Source organism: Trachemys scripta, chromosome 6, assembly GCF_013100865.1.
Source record: "Trachemys scripta elegans isolate TJP31775 chromosome 6, CAS_Tse_1.0, whole genome shotgun sequence".
Classification (NCBI taxonomy): domain Eukaryota; kingdom Metazoa; phylum Chordata; order Testudines; family Emydidae; genus Trachemys; species Trachemys scripta.
The window spans coordinates 12,955,143-12,973,932 of NC_048303.1; the positions used below are offsets into that span (position 1 = coordinate 12,955,143).

Here is an 18,790-nt window from a genome sequence, read left to right on the forward strand (position 1 = left end):
CAGGGACTGAGGTGAGGGTGACTGGCCTGTAGTTCTCTGGATACTCCTCCTTCCCTTTTTTAAAGATGGGCATTACATTAGCCTTTTTCCAGTCATCTGGGACCTCCCCCAATCGCCATGAGTTTTCAAAAATAATGGCCAATGGCTCTGCAATCACATCCGCCAATTCCTTTAGCACCCTCGAATGCAGTGCATCCGGCCCCATGGACTTGTGCTTGTCCAGCTTTTCTAAATAGTCCTGAACCACTTCTTTCTCCACAGAGGTCTGGTCACCTCCTCCCCATACTGTGCTGCCCAGTGCAGTAGTCTGGGAACTGACCTTGTTTGTGAAGACAGAGGCAAACAAGCATTGAGTACATTAGCTTTTTCCACATCTTCTGTCACTAAGTTGCCTCCCCCATTCAGTAAGGGGCCCACACTTTCCCTGACCTCCTTCTTGTTGCTAACATACCTGAAGAAACCCTTCTTGTTACTCTTAACATCCCTTGCTAGCTGCAACTCCAATTGTGATTTGGCCTTCCTGAATCCACTCCTGCATGCCTGAGCAATATTTTTATACTCCTCCCTGGTCATTTGTCCAAGCTTCCACTTCTTGTAAGCTTCTTTTTTGTGTTTAATATCAGCAAGGATTTCACTGTTAAGCCAAGCTGGTCGCCTGCCATATTTACTATTCTTCTACACATTGGGATGGTTCGTTCCTGCAACCTCAATAAGGATTCTTTAAAATACAGCCAGCTCTCCTGGACTCCTTTCTCCCTCATGTTATTCTCCCAGGGGATCCTGCCCATCAGTTCCCTGGGGCAGTCAAAGTCTGCTTTTCTGAAGTCCAGAGTCCGTATTCTGGATAGATGTGTAACAGCAAACTATCCCAGTGCAAAAGAAAGATAGGAAGATGGTAAGAGGCCATCAGGATCTATTTAATAATGAAAATCAAAAAGAAAGCCTACAAAGAGTGGAAACATGGACAAGCTGCTAAGGAGGGGTACAAAAGAACAGCACAAGCATGTAGGGAGAAAGGCTATGACACAAAGTGAGTTATATGTAGCAAGGGCCATAAGAGGCAGTAAGAAGATGTTCTATAAATACATTAGGAATAAGGGAAAGACAAAGGAAAGTGTAGGTCCACTATTTAGCAGGAAAGGAGAGGTAATAATGGATGACATCAAGACGACTGAGGTGTTTTATGTCTATATTGCATCAGTCTTCACTAAAAAGGTTGTGACCCGATACATAACGCAATTAATAGTAACTCACACCAAATACGGAAGGAACAGGTTAAAAAAATATTTAGATGTATTCAAGTCGGCGGGGCCTGACAAAATTCACTCTAAAATACTTAAGGACCTAGCTGAAGCAATCTCGGAACAGTCAGCAACTATCTTAGAGAACGCATGGAGGATGGGGAGGTCCCAAAGGACTGGAGAAAGGCAAACATAGTACCTATCTTTAAAATGCAGAATAAAGAGTACCTGGAGAATTATAGACCAGTCAGCCTAACTTCAATACCTGGAAAGATTCTGGAACAAATTATTAATCAGTTGGTAAGCACTTAGATGATAATAGGGCAATAAGTAATAGCCAACCTGGATTTTTAATAATCACGCCAAACCAACCTAATTTCCTTCTTTTACAGGGTTACTGGCCTAGTGGATATGGAGAAGCCGTAGAAATGATATATTTTGATTGTAGTAAGGCTTTTGACACAATCCCACATGACAATCTTATAAGCAAACTAGGGAAATAATAGTATTTCATCTAGACCAAAGGTGGGTGCATCATCGGTGGAAAGACTGTACTCAAAGAATAGTTAGCAATGATTTGCTGTCAATCTGTGAAGATGTATCCTTGTGGAGTCCCGCAGAACTCACTTCTGGGTCCATTACTATTCAATATTTTCATTTTTGACTTGGATAACAGAGTGGAGAGTATGCTAATAAAATTCGCAGATGACATTAAGCTGTGAGAGGTTTTAAGCCCTTTGGGTGACAAAAATCAGAATTCAGAACCACCTTGACAAATTTAAGAATTTGTCTGAAATCAACCAGATGAAATTCAATAAAGACAAGTGCAAAGTACTACACATGCTGAGGAAGGCAACATCAAATGCGTAATTCAAAATGGTGAGTAACTGGCAAGGCAGTAGTACTGCTGAAAATAATTTGGGGGTTATAGTGGATCACAAATTGAATATAAACCAACAATGTGATGTAGTTGCAAAAAAGAGTAATACCATTCTGGGATATGTTAACACAAGTGTCATATGTAGGTCGTTGGAGGTAATTCTCCCACTCTATTTAGCACTGGTGAGGTCTCAGCTGGAGTACTGTGTCCAGTTCCGGGCACCATGCTTTAGGAATGGACAAATTGGAGAGAGTCCAGAGAAGCGCAACAAAAATGATAAAAGCTTTAGAAAACCTGACCTATGGGGAAAGGTTAGTAAAACTGGGCTTGTTTAGTTTTGAGAAAAGAAGAACCCAATAATAGTCTTCAAATATGTGAAGAGTTGTTATAAAGAGGATGGCGATCAGTTATTCTCAATGTCCACTGAAGGTAGAACAGGAAGTGATTGGCTTAATCTGAAGCAAGGGAGATTCAGGTTAGATATTAAGAAAAAGCTTTCAAACTATGAAGCCAGGTAAGTATATAGGTGTCTCAGGCAGGTTTTGGAATCCCCATGACTGGAAGTTTTTAACAATTTAGACAAAAACCTGTCAGCAGGGCTTAAATTCAGCTGGAGCCATCCAGAGTGGAGCTCCAGTTAATATTTTCAAACCCGCGGGAGCCACTGAAGCCCTGAGGCAGCCTGCATGGCTGAAACCCCAATTGTGGTGCCTCCCTGTGTGGCTAAAGCCCTGAGCCCTGCCCTGCAGCTGAAGCCAAGATCCCTGAATTAGGGTGGGGCATGGGGAGCTCCAGGCAATAGTCTCTGAGAAATTAAGTCCTGTCTGTCTCAGCAAATTAAGACTGTGTAAAAACATTACATTATTACTGTTACCTTTGTCTTCATTTCCCCTTCCCTCCTAGTGTTGATCACAGTCACTTGTGTCCTGTCTTAAACTAGATAATGCAGCCACTTTTTCGTCTGTGTTTCAACCCAGCAAAGCATGGCCTCCATGCTGACAGGACCCCACAGGCACCACTGGAATAACCACCACCTCTCACTTAGTGAACAATCTGTACAATCTGTAATGAAGAATTCTGTAAATGCAGTGAGTTCTCAGATTAATTGATTTTTCCACCTGCCCCGAAAGATTACCAACATGCTGCCTTTAGGCATGGTCCTGCAGCTGTTGCTCAGATATAACTTCTACTGAAGCCTGAATAAGGACTGCCAGTCCAGTCTCTAGTGGTTTTGACCTTATTGTTATTATTTGTATTGCAGTAGCACCCAAGAGCTCCAGTCTTGGACCAGGACCCCAGTGTGTTAAGCACTGTACAAACACAGAACAAAAAATGATTCCTGTTCCTAAGAGATTATTCTTTTGAAGAACTAAGGTTTTGAATGCCAGTATTATTTTGAAAGGTTTCACAGTGGTAGCCGTGTTAGTATATATCAGCAAAAACAACGAGGAGCATACCTTAGAGGCTAACAAATTTCCTCGTTGTTTTTAGTATTATTTTGGTTGCTCCAACTCTGATTTTTATTCTAGCATGAGTAGAATTAGACATATTATTTCAAATGTGGCTTTACTAACTCCTTATACAATGCAAGAATACTGTGCAACATGCAATTTGGTGCATTTAATTTAAAGATGACAGAGATTTTGCTGTTTTTTTCCATCATTAAGCATCATGGCTTTAAATACATAACAGTTCTGTATGTGTGAGGGAGAAATACAACGCAGTTTTGTATTACACCTTTCATATAAGAATATAGAGCAACTAGTCTTCACATCCAAATAAAAACAAGTAGGTTAAGGTATCAGAGCAGTGTATATGGCAAGATGGATGCAGTGGATACAAAAAACCCAAGCTTCATAGTGAATTGTTGTGTATGGAGGCACCTAAGATTTGATTGAGTTTCATGTCCTTGCCTGGGTCTTGAGATAGGATCTGAGAAACGTCAAGGAGTCAATCTGCTGCTTAGATGGTGAGAAGAGCATGCAGGAAGGATCCACTGATCACTGTAGAGAAGGTTTTGGTGGAGTGCAGGGAGAGTGACTGGTAGAGACACAGTGACAGATGTTTGAAATGCAGAGAGACTGGAGAGTGGAAAGGGATGGAGAGAGACTGGGAGTATAGGAAAGGCAATTCTGTGCAGAATATGGAAGAGGCTGTACATATCATATTCTGAAATGGGTAAAAAGTCTGCAAGTTTTCCAAGGATTGAGGTGATATATGCTTGCTTTCAAAGGCATCCATTAGCCTCATTATTATTTCACATTTCACAGGTTGATACTTGGAAAGTTGAACTTAGAGACCATGAAGGGTAATATGTAAGAATTTGGATGTAGAGACCAGGAATAGCAGCACAGGAGTTATTTAAGACAGTATCAAATATAGGCAACAATTAGAGTTAGACTTGGTAAACACTGCAAGGAAGAGAGCTCAGATTTAAGTTGAACATGTACTGTAGGCTGCAGCCACTGTGTGTGAATAGATGACTTGTGTCAAGCAGGGAGATGATGGTGGCATACATAGAAGTAAGCACCTCAAGAGCAGGAAGGACCATCACAGAAATAGCTCCCACAAAACCAGTATTTTAAAAAAATACTGTACTTCTTGTTAGTCTAGACTTTTACTAAGTAGTGTGACAAAGAACCCACAATCCAAGTCAATTGGAAGGTTTGGGGGGAACCTGGGCCCGCCCTCTACTCCGGGTTCCAGCCCAGGGCCCTGTGGACTGCAGCTGTCTATAGTACCTCCTGTAACAGCTGCATGACAGCTATAACTCCCTGGGCTACTTCCCCATGGTTTCCTCCAAACACCTTCCTTATTCTCACCACGGGACCTTCCTCCTGGTGTCTGATAACGCTTGTGCTCCTCAGTCCTCCAGCAGCACTCACTCTCAGCTCCTTGCGCCTCTTGCTCCCAGCTCCTCACACTCGCACCACAAACTGAAGTGAACTCCTTTTTAAAACCCAGGTGCCCTGATTAGCCTGCCTTAATTGATTCTAGAAGCTTCTTCTTAATTGACTCCAGGTTTCCTAATTAGCCTGCCTGCCTTAACTGGTTCTAGCAGGTTCCTGATTACTCTAGTACAGCCCCTGCTCTGGTCACTCAGGGAACAGAAAACTACTCATCCAGTGACTAGTATATTTGCCCTCTACCAGACTCCTGTACCCCACTGGTCTGGGTCTGTCACAGTACATACACACTTATCAAAGAAATATGTGATATTTTGAACTTATTTTTGGCATAAAATCTGTATTTGCCAAGCATTGTAAAATTTTTCCCCAGGATGTAATGTCATGGACCTTTTTGGTTTCCTTTGGAGCACTGAGTAGATGAGCTGCTAAAATAAAGTGGGCACATCCCACACCAGTACCTGCAACTACATGATGGCCTCTGGAACTGGTGGAACTTGGTCCTTCCCATCTTCTATATCTAAGACTCTATGAAAGCTGTGTCCCTTTTATTAGAACACAAGCTGACATTAACTGACTTGTTACAAGAAAGGCTAGTGAACTTGATCATTCAAAAAGGCACAAAAGTAAGTAAACTGCAAAAAGTGCACAACACCCCATCACAAAGGAATGGCTATGTTTTGTCTACATTAAAAATAAAGGCAGAAATATACGAAGTTGAAAGTCCAGTTAGCAATGTTCTGGAGAACTATCACACATTGCATTTTTGTCATAACAGAACAAGTGACTGAAAAATATTCCCGTTTAAAAGCAATTGCTATGGCTGCTCTATGGAGAACAGAAAAATATCGAAAGTTTCTTTGATAAAGATTCATAATATTTGTCACTAACTCAAAACGTAACTCAGACTTCATGAAAGGAAATAAGATTTATCTGGTATAATTTAATTCCAATTTCACTTATATCTATTCAGTCATAGAAAAGTCAAGTCCCTTTCCCTCTGAATGTAGCTGGAAGACCAGTTTAAATATTTTTAAAAGGCTTATATTTACCTGATGATTCTCTGAGCAGCATACTGATGAAGTGAGCGGAACTGTGCTGACATATTTGCTAAGGCTGCCAGACAATTTGTATGAAGGTATTTGTCCTGTTGGAAAAGAGGGGGGAAAAACACATCAAACTGTCCTTTTCATATACACTGAGACCTGTCATAAGAAACCACTCCAAGGACTTACAAACATCCGTTGCTTAACAGAGGTGGTCTTCTAATGAAGGTGGAGCAGAATTGCACTTTGTATATTTAGAGATGCTTTAATAATGGTCTCTTTAGACATGAATTTGCCTAATAAGGGTGGTCTCTTGTACAGATTTCACTGTACATATATATTTTAAAATCAAAGTTGATATACAATGGGATCATGAATATAACTGATAAATGGTAGAGAAAATAGTCTATTCTGCTTTTTAATTCTCTCTCCTTTCCTTTGCCCCAATTATCTCCAACCTTACCCAATCCTTTTTGCCCTATATTCTTTGACCTCCATATTAATTATTTCAAAACAACTTCTCCACAACTACCGCTAATACGGTACTTCATAAGTTCTGTTCCTCTATAGTTGGAGTTTCTGAAGCCCATTTTAACTACTATCTTTCCAGATAAATGTTTAAACACTGGCTCACTCAGTCAGAGAACTGCATAGCACAGATAAAACGGTGGAATCCACAATCCTATGGCTTATGCAATATTTATTGATCCTGCTCACAGGGGAGAGGCAAGTAAACATGGATTGTGCTATTCTTCAAGGGAAGAGAATAAATCTTAAGAAGCATATTGGAGGGATTAATTTACTGTAATAGATATTAAAAGTGGTAGGGGTTGCTCATTGTATCCTCACCTTTTGCAGAAAATTAGATTCTCCACTCCCAGGCTTTATCTTTAGTCATATGTTTGACCAACACCTCTACAACATGGAGCAAGGTTTAATGATTTCCTTCATTAAGAGTCCCACTTCCCTACTTAGGACTAAAATGTGCATTTATTCTCCCTAAGAGGAACACAGACCCCCAATGCCACATATAAATTCCAAGTATCTTCCTGTCTAACTGATGTAAACATGAAGTGGCATCTGGCTCCTTCTACTACTTATTCTGCCAGTGCACGGCAATCAATACAGTAGGCTGAAATCAGATATAGAGTCAAAATTCCATTTCCTATGTCACCTGCACTTGCCTTGCCTTGAACAAGGCTAGATAGAATTCCTGTGCTCCCATGTTCAAAGTATAAAGCTCTTCTTGTGACCAAGAAGGTTCATTCAGCATTGTTGGCTAGAACTTAGCCATGACTCAAAAAAGAGGGAGAGGGGGGAAAGAACAGGGGGAGTTTCTGTAAATATTCTGTAAAGCCTCTAACTTAAACCAGAGGTAAATCTGATAAATATTTGGAATTTAATACCAAAATGCAGCCTATTTACAAGAAACCATTTACTGGTTAAATGGCTCGCAAACTCTTATTCCTGTTTATAAAATCTTACTTGACAAAGTATTGCTTACATTTAATCCAATATAAACTCTGCAACCAGTATCAGCTTCCTTTCCTTCCATCTCATTGTGTCTGTTATCTCATGAAATAGAAATTTCAGCCAATTACCATCTGTTTTAAGTTGTTAATGGAGGTGGGTTAGTATTATTACCATATAATTATCTCATCTATTTGTTTGGTGTGACCACATATATGGTGATTTTAGTTTTAAATTCTTTGATCTAGTACAAATAACACCATGCTTTAGTTAATTTTATTGCAAAAACTTCTCAACATTTTCAGCAATGAAAGAAACGTACAGAAGTCTTTAATGTAGTTTACATGTCTGCTACACACATTAGAGAGATACACCTGAAGTGCCCCTAATTCGAAGATCCACGAAATATAACCTAATGGATTTTAGGGAAGTCAGAAGTGAAATTATGCATGATGGGGAACGTATTTGAAAGAACCATGCTTTTCCACAGATCTCTCAATTATACTCATTATACCTTTCAGAAGAAAAGTAGAAGTAATTTTCTTCCACCCCAATTTTCACACCTGTTTATAAAACTATATTATCAAATAACAAGGAACCCAAATCCATACTTCTGGATAATTTAACATAGGTGAAAAATCCCACACGTAATTTAATTATATGGTATGCTGGTATTTTTTTCTCTGATCAGAAATCTATTACTTTTTTCAGGAACTATGCAACTACTACTATGACTGGACTTTGTGTGTTAGTAATCAAAGCAGCTGAACTGAATGATATCACAGAAATTGCTTTAAACATTCAGAAGCACTTCATACTGTACCTGAGTGCTGACTTTTTTTCTGCCTCCCCCACTGTGTTTAGGTGCTCATTTGCTGCAAAAAGGTTCACTTTTGTTTTTTTACCACTGTTTGGAACTGAACTCCAGCTGATGGAAGACCACAGATATACCCTACATATGTAAGTTCTAAATATAACCCTTACCCTTGTCCTTGTCATGTTGTACTGAATGGTTCTTATCACCACCAGTATCAGGAGACTCCCCAGTGAAATCTCGGTTAGAACACGCTCTGAGTACCAAGTGATATTTTTCAATATCTGCAATGAGGGGAAAAAAAATAGCTTTCAACACCACATTTCAATTGTGAATGAGATGACATAAAATCATGCAGTTCTCTGGGCTCTTGCTTCCCTCGAGACAAATAAATTACCCTCCAAGTTCAATACATTAAATTTATCATGTTCTAGAGTTTCAAAGGATACTGCAGTAGTATCCAACTTGCAGATCTTATTAACTTTGTTCCGCAGCTCATGTGGAGAAGGCACAAAGATGAGATACATGAATAAAAAATTACTGGTGTGCTGAACTAACTTTAATTGAGCAGTATGAGTGTACGTACACACACACACACACACACACACGCATATGTGTGGAAAAAGTAAATAAGGAAGTGTTGTTTACTCCTCATAACAAAAGAACTAGAGGTCACCAAATGAAATTAATAGGCAGCAGATTTAAAACAAATAAAAGGAAGTATTTCTTCACACAACATCCAGTCAACCTGTGGAACTCTTTGCCAGAGGATGTTGTGAAGGCCAAGACTATAACAGGGTTCAAAAAAGAACTAGATAAGTTCCTGGAGGATAGGTGCATCAATGGCTATTAGTCAGGATGCGCAGGATGGTGTCCCTAGCCTGTTTCCCAGAAGCTGGGAATGAGCGCAGGGAATGGATCACTTGATGATTACCTGTTATGTTCATTCCCTCTGGTGCACCTGGCATTGGCCACTGTCGGAAGACTGGGCTAGATGGACCTTTGGTCTGACCCAGTATGGCCGTTCTTATGTTCTTATGAAAAGTGAAACCTGTCTTGAAAGACTATTTAAGAGACCAGCAAAGATCGGATGCTTACCATGACTAGAGCTCCTAGGTTCTATGGGCAATACAAATAAATTTATAATAGAGGTAGCTCACTAAAGGTGGAGAAGAACTGTACTCAGTGCATTTGAGGATACTCTGGGAAGACTAGTGAAACAGGAAACTGTCTAATAAAGGTGGTTTCGTATAGAGATTTAACTCCACGTAAATGAAAGATATTAGTATGAGTTAAGTTTCAATGCAATATATGAGATTTACAAAAAAGTATAATACCATGAAAATGCATATACAACGAAACCTATGCAATAGTTTAACAATTTATTAGCAAACCTCCTGTCTTGAGAACATTCAAAAATACTCTCAAACTGTACTGTTCTGTTCCACTTTTATTAAACAGCCACCCTGTTAAGGGACAGATTTGTCAGCCCTCCAAATGGTCATTTGTTGCAGGTTTAAATCAATATTAGTAATAAAATGAGGCAAGGAACTGCCTCTTGTTAACAAAGCCAGCACAAAACTCCAAACATCCGCTTAGCATGGATGGAATTTCAAAAGCCCATGACGCATTTACCCCTCACTGAGCCCCTCCACACTTGAATCCTGCCTGGTTAAGCCTATCTGCCCCACACCTGGTATACCTGGGCAGAGCCCCAGGGTATTTCTGGGGCAGGCCTAGGCCTTGTGCTGTGTCGGAGTGGGGTGCAGCCTCATCGCTGAGTCCATGTCTTGGGGATTGGGGGGCTGTCGGGTGATCTTCCACCTTCATGCAGCCAGTCGCCTGTGCTCCCCACTGCCATGTTGGAGCCTCTGCATTTATTTATTGACCAATAAAACTTGCAGAATTTTGCAGAATTTTTAAATATTGTGCACAGAATTTTTTGGCGCAGATTTTTTAATTTTTTGCACAGAATGCCCTCAGGAGTAAGTATTATAAGTAAATCCTCATAGCAGATGATATTTTCAAGTCAGTCGGTCTCAGATTCACTGAGTTTTTTGCATCATTTTATCTCCTCAGAAAGGGAATTCAGTCTGTGCATCTTGACAGAGTACAATTTACAAGTTATGAGATAAGAGTACATAGAGAGGTCTATGCCAGAGGAACAGCAGAGACTATGGATATATTTTGCTTCTCCAGTTGGAGTTTAAAGGAACTGTTATGATTCATTTTGTTAGCTAGGTTTCCCTTCTGCATTTCTGGAACCAGACCCTCTTTTATCAAGTGTTGAATAGAAAGCTTTCAGACTCAAACACCCCCTCTAAAAATAACATTTTGTGCATCTGTACTGCACCCCATGCACAAGTATTCACTTCCTTCCTATAATTAAACTTCTAGCTTAAGAGTCAAATTAAAAGCAGCCCTTGGAAGAGCTCAAATTGGACTGGTACGGACCAGTACATCAGGACTAGAACATTTTGCCAACGTACCAGCACATCAGTGACTCCTGAGTCTTCAGCTATTCTTCTGGGAACCCAGGCTGTATCCAAATTCCATACCCTACTTCAAAGTGAGGGATACTACTACTGGTCGACTTCCCTAAAGCCAATCCCACCTAATAACTACTTTCACTCTACTGGGTGGAGCCCAACCCCAGCATAAGGAATAGGAGGGTGGGAAGGTGGGAGAACATGCAGAGGCAACATTCTCACTTGTCTTCCAGGGTGATTGTGTTCATCTTCTCATCTCTTCTTTGGAGGGCACCAAGAAAGACCAATACTCTCTCTTTTCCAGGTAAAGGATCTTCAGATGGCAAACAGCTTTACCCATTCCAAAGAAGCAGCTTGAAAAACTGTCCTCTGGAATGCTGACTTTTACAGCCTCTAGGGTAACAGACTTAGAGGAAAATATTTCCTCCAGAAGAGAGAAGGATGGGGAGGTGGCAGCCACTATTCTCAAAAAGAAATAGAGACCCCAAGGGGTGGTCACTACCATACACAGACAAAGGGAGGAGGTGACACTTGGTACTACTTCAGGTTCTGGCATCTTTACACTCACTTCCTCTCTGGGATTAATGGGGTGGATCAAGGATCTGCATATACACCCCTCCCCCTTTCAAACAGGAGTCATAGGAGGTACCTAAAGCAAAAGACAGTCATATGGGAAAGGCTTTAAAAATGTTCTATAAAGGAAGTGTCCAGGCTTCACAAAATAAAATGCAGTTGGTGAAACTCCAGAATGTTTTAAAAAAAGTTCCAAGATGTCTTGTGAACCAAAAGTCCTAACATATACAATTACCAGAAAAAGAGTGCAGCCTGTGTTCTGAAGTCTACAGGGGATACTGGAGGAATGCAGCACTAAGATTGTTAACTCAGCAAAAAATCTGCCACATTTGGAATCAAAGCAAAAAAGTATAGGAGGTCGTTATTAAAAAGTACACTATGGGGGTGTCATACCATTACACTTAACATTAGAATATAAGGGCAATTTGATATACCAGAAATCATGGCACTGTAATTCCACACTATTACAGGGCAAATGGATTTGAAAATAAATCCATTGGCCGTGCCTCAACAGATAGAGCCCATTATTCTTTGGTGATATTGTAATCCTGGGATATACGTTAATCTGCAAGAATGTACCTCTCTAAATGTGGATGTCAGAGTTCGGGGCAAATGCACTGGTATTTCCACTCAAGGGTTCAGCAAGAGTACCCAACTCTCAGGCTTTCAGCTCCCCAGCTGTTGCCTCTCTTGAGTGGAGATGCACCTCTCTCCTCCTTCTGACCGGCTACTTCCAGATTGCCCTATTCCCTTGCCTCTGCTGTGTAATTCCCAGCACAGACAAGTATCAGGGGGTAGCCGTGTTAGTCTGTATCTACAAAAACAACAAAGAGTCTGGTGGCACCTTAAAGACTAACAGATTTATTTGGGCATAAGCTTTCGTGAGTAAAAACCTCACTTCTTCGGATGCATAGAGTGAAAGCTACAGATGCAGGCATTATATACAGACACATGGAGAGCAGGGAGTTACCTAGGCCACCTGCTTGCTTTCTCTTCAGAGACAGAGAACAGATATAATTTACCACACTGTTCTTTCTAAGCAAGCCTACTCTATTCTTAAGGTACAAAGCATTACAGAAAAAATATTAAAAACAATAGAAGAACCTACATGTGTTAATAAACTTATCAGAGTTCATACCAACTCTCACAGGGGCTCTGACAACTGCAGTCTTATAACCCATCGTAAGGGCATCCTTGTGGTAACAAGTTCATCAAAGCTTCAGCTCAGTCTTATGAAGCCTCAGTAGGCCAAGTTCTTCCTATCCTCCCTTAAGGATTAGGGGCTTCTGTGGATCAGGGGTCCTGTCCATTTGCTGGATCAGGAAGAAGGCCCCAAGTCAGCTGAAAATGAAGGTTTTTACCCAAAAGTCTGTTCTTTGTCTGTTGGTCTCTGGAGAATCCAGGTTGAATTAGTATATGCATCTCTCTCCAGGGAAACTTCAAAGGAACTTCTAATAATGGAGGAAGTTCATTAGCATCCTCCCTCCCTACTAGAGAAAGTACATATAATGTCACAGCAACACATACACAACTGTATTTTTAATACAATTCACCTCAAAAGATGTTAATCCGAACTCAGCAAGGTGTAACTTAACTCAATAAAGCTTAACTTAATTCCATAAAGTTTCTTCAAGATATTGTCAATCTATCACAATGGATATTTAAATAATAAATGTATGACTTGATTTTTAGATGTATGTAGCACTCATACTTCTCACTGATAGTGGAAGAAGCTGTGGGTAGCATCTCTGATAGTCACACCATTTCTTTCTTTGACAGAGTTACTGGCCAACTGGATAGGTATAAGCAGATAACATGACTTATCTTGACGTTTTGATAATCCCACATGACATTCTCGTAAGAAAATTAGGAAAACATGGTGTAGATGAAATTACTATGAAGTATGTGCACAATTGGTTGAAAAACCATATTCAAAGAGCAGTTATCAATGATTCACTGTCATACTGGGAGGACGTATCTAGTGGAGTCCTGCAGGACTCCTAGCTCCTGAACTATTCAACCATTAATGGAATGGAAAAGACAGTTACATTTTTGTAACTGGCATTCTTTGAGACATATTGCTCATGTCCATTCCATTGTAGGTGTGTGTGCTCATCACATGCACTGGTGCCGGAAGGTTTTCCCTCAGCGGTATCTGTTGGGAACCGGCTCTGGTGTCCTCTGGAATGGTGCCTGTATGCCGTGGTATAAGGGGCGCTGCTGGTTCCCCCCACCTCAGTTCCTTCTTGCTGGAAACTCTGGCAGTGGGGAAGGAGGAAGGAGGGTGGACATGGCAGGTTTACCACTGGAACGGGGCATTGCTGTAGCCAGCGTGGGAGGCACCGGTAGGACTAGGATGTCCTGAGTAGCCTGCAGGGCCTAAGGCTTCGATGGCAGGTCCAGGTGCTGAGCACCCATGCCTCTATCTGGGGTGGCAGGCATGTCTCCGGGTAGGCTAACCCACTCCACCTGAGCTGGGACTCGACTCCCACTCGGAAGTGAGGACCTGCCCCTATTGGGTCTTTGCTCCCCAATGGCCCGGTCTTCTCCTTTATGGGATGTAGGTGATTGTCCCCTCCAGGTCTTTCTTTGCTTTCTTGCCAGTGCTGGGGAGGGTGTCAGTCCAAAGATGGTGCTGGGAGCGAAGTCTGATCTGGATGGTTCCAGTGCCGGTGCCAGCGCAGACTCCTTACGGAGTGCCCAGAGACGTATGCCCCTCTCCCTTTTTGTCCGAGGTTTGAAGCCTTTACAGATGCGACACTTGTCGCTAATGTGGGTTTCCGCACAGGCACAGCTACCGTGAGGATCACTGATGGACATCAGCTTTTTACACCGGTCACAGGGTTTGAAGCCTGGGGATCAGGGCATGAGTACCGAGGCTGAGTCCCATCCCAGACTAACTGACTAAGGGAAACTACTAACAATTTTCAACTATTTACAGGAGAAAAGTTCGTAACAACGGTTTGAGAAAGAGAAGGGTTGCCAAAGCAAGACGACGTTCCGGCACCTTCACTGGTGGTAAGAAGGAGGGTGGGGGAACTGGTGGTGCCCCTTATATCGCGGCATACAGGTGCCACTCCCCCCACTGTAGGGTGACCAGATGTCCCGATTTTATAGGGACAGTCCCAATTTTTGGGTCTTTTTCTTATATAGGCTCCTATTACCCCTCATCCTCTCTCCCAATTTTTCACATTTGCTGACTGGTCACCCTACCCCACTGCCATATGCTGCTCCTGCCCTCTGCCTCGGAGCTGCTCCTGGGAGCCTCCCGCTTGCTGTGCAGAGGATAGGGGAGGAAGAGGGGTGTTCCCCTTCCCCTGCTCCTGTATCCCGTCTCCACAGAGCAGGGGGAGACACGACAGGGCTCAGGATGGAGGGAGCTTGCTGGCAACAGCTGCTGTCGCAACTTGCTGATCTACTTAAAAAGGCAGTCTACTTAGAGTGGGGTCAGGGTAATTAAAGGGGCAATGGGCGTGTCTCTCTCTCTCTCTCTCACACACACACACACACACACACACACACACACACACACACACACACACACAATGTGTCTCTGTCTCTCTCTGCCATGCTGTGTCTCCTCCCTCCATTTGTGCTGCCTTGTAGAGTGTGAGGCTACATTAACAACCATGTGTTAAGCCTTGAGGGCTCAGCCAATTGCTAATTCATCATTTAGCAGCAAGGCATTACCTGGGAAATATCCCACCCTCTAACTTCACCGCCTCTTATGGGGAAATTGGATTCGCTTAACATTGTTTCGCTTAAAGTAGCATTTTTCAGGAACATAACTACAATGTTAAGCAAGGAGTTACTGTAGTACACTGGAAGCCAGTGTTTCAACTTCTATCCAGTTTGTTTCATAACTTTAGTAGGGAAATTATGAATCACAGAATTGTATTAGGGATGGAAAGAAACATATTGCCCATTCTACTGCCAATACAGGATTATTCCCAAACAGTACATTCTCAAGTGCTTTGTCCAGTCCAGTTTTCAGTGACTAAAACAATTAAACTTCCCATCAATTCCCTTGGAAGATTATTCTACAGCCTAAAAGATCTCCATGCTAGGAAATTTTTCTTAATTTTCAGCCTACTTCTTCCTCTTTACCCAGTCTCATCCCAATTCTAATTAGTTATACTCCACTGGACTATCACGGGTATTTCCTTTCCCTCAGCATTTAATAATGAGAGCATTTATGCTCTCCAAATAAATCATATATTTCTCCCGCCCCCCACTCCCCGAGTTATTTTAGTCTTCACCTGGCCACACTTTACATTTTTTGTTCTTGTAATTTTTCATACTTCCAATTTAAAGACTTAAATACCAAGGTGCACAAAAACTTATGGTATATTTTAGGCAGTCTCAACAGTGACTTCTTATAAATGTCCTGGTCCATAACACAATGTCTTCGCAGGCTGATCAAAATGGAATTAACTTCCCCACCTTTCAAAAAAAAAAAAAAAAAAAAACACCACATAGGAGGCTTGTATTCAATTTGCTGCTGATTATCACCAGAGGTCTTTCTTATTATTGTTGCTCTGCAACTATCTCCCCCACTCCTGTTAAGCAAAACTCTAAGTACAATTGTTTGATTAATGTACTATTTTACTCATTCTTCCAGATGCCAAACCAAGGCACCTCCAGGATACCTCGCCCCCTTTATTTTGTACTTGCTCTAGCACCAAAACTCAGAGTTGCCAATAGTCCCGATTTAGCTAGGATAAGCCCTAAGACAAAACCTTCTTCATATTTTCCATCCAATAAAGCTAGACTTAACAAGCCACATCTTTTTGAAAAACAAACGACTAATTTACCCAGTAGTCAAAATATTTTGCTCATAAATATATTGCTGCATCACAGATTTACAGATTCCAAGGCCAGAAGGCACCATTCTGATCATCTAGTTTGACCTTCAGTTCATAGAACTTCCCCAAAATAATTCCTAGAACAGATTTTTTAAAAAAACATTCAATCTTGATTTAAAAATCCTCAATAATGGCAGAATCCACCACAACCCTAGTTAAGTTGCTCCAATGGCTGGTTACTGTCACTGTTAAAAATTTACGCCTTATTTCCAGTCTGAATTTGTCTAGCTTCAACTTCCAGACATCGGATTGTGTTATATTTTTCTCTGCTAGATTGGCGAGCCCATTATTAAATATTTGTTCCCCATGTAGATACTTACAGAGTGCAATCAAGTTACCCCTTAACTTTCGTTGTGTTAAATAAAATAGACTAAAAGAGCTCAATCTATCACGATGAGGCATGTTTTTCTAATCTTTTAATCATTCTCATGGCTCTTCTTTGAACGCTCTCCAATTTATCAACATCCTTCTTGAACTGTGGATACAAAACTGGACACAGTATTCCAGCAGCGATAGCAGTGCCAAATGCAGAGGTAAAATAACCTCTCTACTCCTACTCAAGATTCCAGTTGCATCCTAGGATTACATTAGCTCTTCTGGCCACAGTGTCACATTGGGAGCTCATGTTCAGCTGATTATCCATCATGATCCCTAAATCTTTTCCAGTCCCTGCTTCCCAAAAAAGGAACCTCCCTTCCTGTAAGAATGGTCTACACTCTTTGTTCCTAGATATAGACATTTACATTTAGCCATTTTAAAATGCATATTGTTTGCTTTTGCCCAGTTTACCAAGCAATGCAGATTGCTCTGAATCAGTGACCTGTCCTTTTCAGTATTTACCACTCCCATAACTTGTGTGTCATCTGCAAATGTACAAATCCAAAACACCTTTACAAACCCACTTCCTAAGCCTACAGGTACATGTATTTGCAGCATTTTCACTACTTTTTCAAGTAAAATAAAACACTTTACCATCAATGCAGGAACACTGAGGACCATGCATGGCTGCTAAATACTATGTATGTTGCCACTACTCATTCTTTCTTTGTTTTATAAAAACAAAAAACAACCCCCTCTCTCCTCCCCAAACAAATAAGTTGTGCATTGGTAGCATTTACTCACAATCCCAAGTTTTTAATATGGTAATTTTTTAAAGTCCCAAACATAGGATAGTTTTCATGCAACAGAATAGCAATAGGATATGTGATCAGTACTATAGAAAGATTGTCAGGGCTGTGCGGTGGCTTTAAAACCAGAGACCAACATACACAGTAATTATTTTGTTTTTAATTTAGACACATTTCTTTGAGGAGGGACAAAGGAAAAGACTGGATTTTTTAGAAAGAATATATTAAGAGGATGACTCTTCTCATCTTCCCTTCTTATCCATCTTTCTGAATTCACCAATCTTCTCTTTTCTTTGTTGAATTTTCCTGCACTTCCTGGAGTGTGTGTTTGGGACATCACTAATGCCATTATAAGACAGTAGAACTCTGCTGGTCAAATTCCAAACGGATGTCAAACAGCAAAGGCGTTTTATGTTTCAAAATGTATGTGTGTATTTTAAAGCATGCATCCCTTTTCCAGTCAGTGACCATAGCTTTTCCTCAGTATGTCTTTACATATACTCCCTATACTTCCACCCACGAAACTCCATGAACTAATCAAGTTAACTTCTTCTACAGCCTGCGAAGGAAGAAAGATTTTTAGTGTTGTTTCCATTTTTATATACATGGGAGGCACTCAGACACCATAGTGATGGAGGCCATATTAGTATGTAGGATAGACAGATTAGTTTCTGATTGCTTTATGACAACCATCCTGTGAAGTACAGAAATACTTACAAAGTGAAGGGGAAATAATCCGTTTGTAAATCTGCTTCTTTGAAGATGTTGTGACAAATATGGCAATTCCCTGCAATAGCCTTGAAAAACCTTATTTAACTAAATTTAGGTAGCTTTGGAGTTCATTGTTTTAAAAAGGCAAAGTTTATGAATTATGGTGGAAAATGTATGTAACAGGTATAGTGGGGAGACATGACCAATGTAAGCCCTGGAAAATGTTAAGAGCTTCAAAGGACTATTTGAAACAATGTGCCAGACAAGAATGAACTTTTGGGACAATCTCAAGGGGTGAGGTATCTGCAAATGTACCACCTCGAGTTATGCAAAAACTCAGGCTTTTGAAACTACACCCTGAGGAGGGGACCTTTGTCTGCTGATTATTTGTTCCCAGAGTCTTAGGATCATAGGCCCAAGCTGTATACAGGAATGACTGACTGATTCATTATGGTGCTAGTTCTGAGCTGAGGCTGCTCTGAATTTAAGTATCAGAGGGGTAGCCATGTTAGTCTGAATCTGTAAAAAGCAACAGAGGGTCCTGTGGCACCTTTAAGACTAACAGAAGTATTGGGAGCATAAGCTTTCGTGGGTAAGAACCTCACTTCTTCAGATGCAACTTGCATCTGAAGAAGTGAGGTTCTTACCCACGAAAGCTTATGCTCCCA

General features: G+C 41.0%; 1 protein-coding gene across 2 annotated transcripts in view; it reads right to left on the bottom strand.

Moving 5' to 3' along the window:
* The window catches only part of DYM (dymeclin), a 333,130-nt gene that overhangs the window by 140,271 nt on the left and 174,069 nt on the right, over positions 1–18,790 (bottom strand). For both annotated transcript variants that reach the window (XM_034773755.1, XM_034773754.1), the window contains exons 13-14: positions 8,528–8,641; positions 6,080–6,174 (exon numbers count right to left, since the gene is read on the bottom strand). In XM_034773755.1, the coding sequence (XP_034629646.1) occupies positions 6,080–6,174; positions 8,528–8,641 (209 nt within the window). The remainder of the gene's footprint in view (positions 1–6,079; positions 6,175–8,527; positions 8,642–18,790) is intronic.